At 41.6% G+C, this 6,836-nt stretch overlaps 1 protein-coding gene and 1 pseudogene across 1 annotated transcript; one reads left to right on the forward strand and one right to left on the reverse strand.

Moving 5' to 3' along the window:
• Nucleotides 1-748: 748 nt before the first annotated feature.
• On the forward strand, nucleotides 749-3,776 carry LOC122011477 (replication protein A 32 kDa subunit A-like). The gene is made up of 10 exons (XM_042567871.1): nucleotides 749-943; nucleotides 1,033-1,143; nucleotides 1,248-1,345; nucleotides 1,428-1,469; nucleotides 1,564-1,641; nucleotides 2,829-2,907; nucleotides 3,002-3,088; nucleotides 3,175-3,257; nucleotides 3,359-3,427; nucleotides 3,502-3,776. Exons 1-10 carry the CDS (start codon nucleotides 866-868, stop codon nucleotides 3,584-3,586), a joined length of 810 nt encoding a protein of 269 aa, XP_042423805.1. The 5' UTR covers nucleotides 749-865; the 3' UTR covers nucleotides 3,587-3,776.
• A 278-nt stretch (nucleotides 3,777-4,054) lies between these two features.
• On the reverse strand, nucleotides 4,055-6,615 carry LOC122010559 (annotated as a pseudogene).
• Nucleotides 6,616-6,836: the final 221 nt, after the last annotated feature.

Genomic DNA, 6,836 nt, shown 5'->3' on the forward strand with positions numbered 1-6,836 from the left:
GGCCCACGTTGGGCCTGATATGATTCCATATCAAGCCCAAATTGGTTTTTTTTGCCGATTCTTTGATTTTATATATTAACATCTATGAAAAGTAAAAAAAAAATAATGGACACCATATTTGAAATCCTTGCAACATCAGAAATCCATAGAAACTGAAATGGGTCCAATCGGAGCTCTCTAGGTCCATCAGTGGGTTTTGACCGAAACCCACTGATGGACCTAGAGAGCTCCGATTGGACCCATTTTAGTTCCTACGGATTTCTGATGTTCCAAGGATTTCAAATATGGTGTCAATTATTTTTTTTGACTTCTTCAAATGTATTAAAATGTTATTAAAAGATTAAGGGACTATTGTTATTCATATTTTTTTTCTGCATGCCGATACAAAAAAGTAAAGAGAAAAGAGAGAGAAAAATAGTGAAAAAAAGCGGTAGAAAAAAGTTAAATTATCATATGGGTAAAATAGGAAATGCACTTAAAAAGGTACGTGTTTTGGTAAATGTTAAAGTAACGTGTACTTTTTGGTAAATTCAGATTTTTACATACGTCCTTTGATAAATTGTCGTTTATAAATGGATTGATAAAAGTTCAATTAACTCGCTTAAATTATTTGTAAGGAAAGATTGCCCAACCCAAATTGATGAGTAATCTGGGCTGAGAAGAAAATAAGTCAAACAGGATCGTTGTTCGGCCCAATCATACTGCTTCCGTTTTGAGAAATGGGGGGAAAAGCTCCTCTCTCTCTCTCTTCCCTAAAATTTCCCGCGTGTAGGCGTGTAGCAGCTTTACATTCCCGCCTTGACTCCTAGGGTTTTGGTTGCTCGATTCGCTCTTCTCCGTCGTCGACCACGAAGGCCACACAACGATGTTCTCCAGCCAGATAGAGGGTGGCGGTTTTGGGCTTTCACAATCTTCCCAAAACCCCGATTCCGGCTTCTCTAAGGTAACCACGAAGAGAGGAGCCGCAAGTTTCCTCCGGTTTTCCTGCATTTCTCTGTTTTACGGATCTCTCGATCTCGATTTCCGTCTCAGAACCGCGGCGCTACAGGGCTTCTTCCACTGACAGTGAAGCAGATAAGCGCGGCATTTGACGCTGCGGACGACAAGTCCAGTATCAAAGTCGATGGAGCCGATGCAACAAACGTAATCAAAAAGAAAATGAAAAAAACACAGTTTTCCCCTATAATTTCTTCCTTTTGCGTATCCTCACGAACCCTATTGTTTGATTGTATTGGGGGGACTGACAGATTAGACTCCTGGGGCTGGTGATGAACAAGGCGGAGAGAGCTACGGACGTTCACTTCACCCTCGACGATGGAACGGGTCGAATCGATGTCATTAGATGGCAGGAGTCTTTGGATACACCTTTATATTGCATCTTAACTCTTTGATTCTGCTTCATTACTCACATTTCCTTCGACTTGCAGGGTTAATGACGCTTCTGATGCCAACGAGACCGCCGTTATTCAGTAAGCATGATGACAAATTGTTATACTAACTTCGGTATTGTTGATGTCCCTGTTTCTTTTCCAGTTTTAAAATTAATTTATTTTTCCTATGAAGGAATGGTACGTATGTGTCTGTGAGTGGTAGCCTTAAAGGATTTCAAGACAAAAAGCGAGCAGTTGCCTTCTCTGTCAGGCAAGATGTATAGATGTTTCTTACCTTTATACACATTCATTATCTTTTATTAGCTGTGATGTTTGTTACAGCTCTTATTGTCAATTCAAAATATGAATATTCAAAGTTTTGAGAATTGCTAGCTATTGCTGTTAATTTACAATCATGAGTTTCCCATTTATTTAAGCGAAAAGGTGTTTTCTGCATGCTGCTTCGGAGAGATGGTAAACCAAAATAGCTATTACTAAATGAAATTTCTCTCAAAAAGTTTATTCTGATAACAGAATATTGTTCATGGTTGGTATTGTATTAACTTACTCTGATGATATTTACTTATAAACTTCTAGAAATTTTATCACTATATCATTATTTGAAGTGCTGATTGTGAATTTGGCTTGTTGAACTTTTTGTCGCAGTTTTATATTTACTCCATCAAAATGATCACTTATTCTTTATATTGCTTTAACTATGAGCGAAGTATGTTAGAGTTACTATGTCGTTGGAGTAATTAGTTGTCTGTGCTGTACCTTTAGTCCCATATTTTAGGTATAGAGTATTAAGTTTGAAATGAGTCTTACATCCCGTAGAATTTAATTATAATTTACAAAGTAAGCATTCGAAAATACAATCATAGAAAAATTACAATGTTTGTAAATCCTTCAAATTTATCACACAAAGTAAGACGATTCATTTTTTTTATAATTTTAAAAGATGAGAACTAGTTGGAATAATTTGCCTAGAAACTGGTATTAAATTTAATGTTCTGATCAAACAAACATCACAATATCTTTACTATTTCAAATTAATCCCACCTTAACTTGGTCAGCATGTGTCAAGCTAGCTCCAGTCAACCATGTTGTAGCTGGTGCACCATAGGGCAGGTTTGAGATGATCATCATTTTCCTTGTTACACAAGACTATTTCTCTATTGAATCCACTGTACCTTTTCTAATGGATATTCGTGGTGCTGACTAATTCAATTCTTAATAAGCCTAGTTTTTTGACAAGAAATTACCCTGTAATACCTGTGAATATGCAGAGAAAATATTAAGTCTTATCTTCTTCCTCTACCTGAATAGGGACTATGTGAACTACCTTGTTATAATATTTTTGAATGAATCATATTTTGCTAGATGCAATTGTATATTACTTTGTATTGTGTAAGTCTTGTTTACCATCTGCAAACCTAAAATTTCTTCTTCTTCCAGTCCTGTCACTGACTACAATGCTGTTGCACTTCACTTCATTCAGTGCATTCATGTACATCTGTGGAATGCAAAGCAGAAGGTATTGGCATCATGCCGGTGTGCTTAGCGGTATGCATGAGCTGCAAATTACGAGCTAAATTGCTGTGCCTTTTATGCTTTGTAAATTTCCACAGGGTAATGATGTTTTCCATAACACAACTTCCAACCAAATCTCTTCTCAAACTGTACAAAAGGAGTACCAACCTTCAGTTTCCAGTCAAGTATGACCATTTTCATATCCTTCTTTTACTTCATGATCATGAATAAACTAGGGGATTCTTGAACTGACTAATTCTTTATTTTTCAGCCTTTTGTCAGTGCTGGGATGGGTGGATCTAAGACAGACACCTACAAGTTGGTCCTGGATATTTTCCAGGAACCTTCAAGTCTGTAAGTCGTTCACAACCTATTTTGCTTTAACAAAGTCTGCTTTTTCTGTTGTTGATTCATTCTAAATGCGTTAGTTAAATGATAAAATGATATGTCAACAGTGCGAGTGACCATGGATTGCATATTGATGAAGTTGCCAGGCGGCTTGGACTTCCAATGAATAAGATCAAGTTCCTCTCTTTCTCCCTATTTTCTTTTCTTGTCTTATGAAATAATACTCATGTGCGTTTTATTCATGGAGCAGGGAAGCTATTGACTACTATGTAGACATCGGCCACATTTACTCTACAATTGACGACTACCACTTCAAGTCTGCCTGCATCGACTAACATCTGATTCTAGTTGTTTATCTAGTCTAGATCTTTTAGTTGTTCTCTGATAGCACCTGCATCAAAAGGTGCAGCAGCAAAATTTCATTGTAAGCTTTCCTTCAACACTATGTTCATGGCATGAGAACTAGTTTATATGTTTAAACTGGATAATTTCTACAGAAATTTTATGAATGATTGTTTTTTTCTCTGGCTCTTGTCTGCAGAAATAAGCCAATTAAATCACGCACTTTGTTTCTTTCATTTCCTTTTTGTTCCATTCTACTACTTTAGCTTATTTCAGAAAAGCAAAAATTATGGACGACGGAGAATGTTTTTTTTTATCTTAAAGTTTAGAAAATGATACAAAAGCACCAAAATCAACAAGCCTTTTACAAATTGTCTCCCTGCAAAGTAATTATCATAGTCAATCCAACGATTCCTGAAACACAACAACTCCCTCTTGGCCTTGCAGAAAATTGAACATTTACATTGATCAAGTAGCCTCGGTGTATCGAACAAGTGAAACCTTTGCTTGTTGCCCGCCTTGGATATACACAAACTCAAACTTAGATCCAGCTTCCACCTGCTTCAGCCATGAAGGGAGCTCGTAGATCTTCTGTTCATGGGTGGCGGAGAGCCCCCACAGTGGGCCGGTGAGTCCCTCTATCTTCAACTCGAGGTAGCTGATCGCCAACGTGCCGGTGTTCTTCACTGTCACCACGTGGCGGTAGTACTGCTTGCCTTGATGAGTCCATGTGTTGGTTATGGCGTGGATGAACTTAACTGGTGGCTCTGCAACATGATCAGTTGGCATTTGGTTTTAGACTCCAAGAAAATAGTTACTGAATTCGAGAACTGACACTGATGAAAGAACTTACCACCATTTGGTTTTGGATGTGATTTAGTTTTGTTCTTCACGGTATCTGAACATCATGACGCAAAACTTCAGTTTTCATGGATTCTCATGAGTTGAATTCTCAAGCATATCAACAAAACTTATGCTTTATGTACCTGGACTAGTAGCTAAGCTGTCCAAAACTGCGAAGAGGCCAACGAGGGGAGCATTTCCTCCCACTGATGCTTCGTTCTGCTCGTACATGTCCCGTTCATCGTAGAACTCATCATTCGAGTTGGGGCCGCCGACGAGAGCCCCTTCGATGATGTTTGGGTTGCTCTTCTTGTTTGCGTACCAGTTATCAAACCCATCGATGCAGCCGACCTTCTCCGGCAGTGCGTGTATCGACAGAATGGAGGCTCCCCTGTGGTGAACATGAGTGGGGTAGTTGTCTCCGTAACCTACCAAGTAGCTCATGGACTTTGGGTTCTCCCCTAAAATGTAGTCAGCCTGGTGAATCACAGCAATTCAGAAGAAACAGCCACTGATTAGTGACTTTTACAGTCAATCTCTATTGAAACCTTTTTTCATGTCGAACCTGAGATTGGGCAAAATTTAGGATGAAACCAGGCGTGACTTGGCCACCGGGGCAGGTGAGGATGGCATTTTCCATTGTCAGATGGTGAGAGTAGACTACCATAAGGAACGCTGCTGAAGAAACATATTGCAGATTTTGCCACTCTTGGAAGTACAGCAAACCCCCTGGTTCATCACAATTAACGATTAGCTAGACTCGAACTCGAGCACGATGCCATGATGATAGGTTTTGATCGATTGGAAACCTGGAGTCATGTCGACATTGTCCCCCCCATTGTTCTTCTGGAGGCAGGCGCAGAGGAAGTACTCAGCCTTTGCCTTGTATTGCTTCAGCACTCCACTGTGGGATTCACCATCACCGTTGTTCAAAACCTATAATCATCGGATTTTCGTATCGTAAGACGACGGCGCCGCGCTGCATTTTTAGTACATGATGTATACCTTTGTTAGGAGAAGCTGCAATCCAGCATACTTGTTGTCCCATGAGAACTCAGTGACAGCCCAGCCAGTTCCTCCGAGGAACGCAGCGTTCTTTGCGACGTAATTGAGGTAGTATTTGTCGTTCGTCGCTTCGAAGAGCCAAGCAGCAGCCCACAGCAGTTCATCCTGCACGATTCGGCTCATTATGATCGAACATCCGAACTGTTCATAAGGAAAGTGATGATTCTTACGGAGTATCCGGTCGAAGAAGGGTAGTACTTGCGCACGGATTGAACCGAATTATCATATCGACCACGATATGTGTCAGCAAAGGTGAACAACTGCAGCAGCAGCAGCAACAACAAACTTGTCAGTGTTCAGATTCAGAAATACCGATCAGATAAGATTACGACCCGAGCCATTAATGACTCACTTGGCGAGCATGTAAGATGAGGAGATCAGAGTACTCTGAATCATAAGGCTTGAAAGCCACGGTTGCTGCCGCCAAAGCAGCGGCCGTCTCCGCCGCCACCTCCGATCCGGGGTGATCGCAGTCGATCTTGTAGGCAGTTCTTGGAGTGTCCATGTCCTCTGCTCTCTCCCAACAGAGGTGATCGGTGTCTCCATCGCCAACCTTCAATTCCAAAGGCGGAGTTCATTTTTCACAATGACAAAAATAAAAGAATATACATTTTCACGCTGAAATTAAGTGAAGTAATTAATAGTCGATAGGAAGATCTTAGCGGGTTTGATGATGAAAATAATTAGTAGATGATGTCACCTGAACCCAGAGGATGTCAGGTTGGTTGTGCGCCTTGAGGAAGTAATCGGTTCCCCATCGGATGGCGTCGAGGGCGTGATCCAGTTGGCCGGCGGCGAGGATTTCCTTCTCGAACTCGACCACGCCCCACGCGAGCATCGTCACGGCGTAGGCCATCGGCAGGCCGAACTTGACGTGGTCGCCGGAATCGTAGTAGCCGCCCACCAAGTCCACCCCCTCGCCGAACCCGTCCCTGAGCCCTGAGTCCCCCCGCCACGGCACGCGATGGACTGCCGGAAGCTTTCCGGACCTCTGGGCCTCGAAGAAGAGCAGGCTCTTGTCCAAGGCCTCCCGGTAGTTGTATCCGCCGGCGCTGGCGTCCGAGAGCAGCAGCAGCAGGATAGCTGTTGTGAGCAGAGACGTTGTGGAAGACATCGCCGTGGTATATTTTACTGGCGCCGGCGATCGTGGAGCAAGCTAATGTTGCAGAAACCGGTGCAGTTCTTTTTGTGATTTATAAGAGATTGAGAATTAACGGGGGGCTTGAGATTGTGTTTTGCACGTTCATTACGTTCATTACAGCCATGGTGGCACGTTGAGTCAGTGATAAAATAATTTATGATTCAATATTTTAAAATTTATATATCGAAGAGTTG

This window comes from Zingiber officinale, chromosome 8A, assembly GCF_018446385.1.
Source record: "Zingiber officinale cultivar Zhangliang chromosome 8A, Zo_v1.1, whole genome shotgun sequence".
Taxonomy (NCBI): Eukaryota; Viridiplantae; Streptophyta; class Magnoliopsida; order Zingiberales; family Zingiberaceae; genus Zingiber; species Zingiber officinale.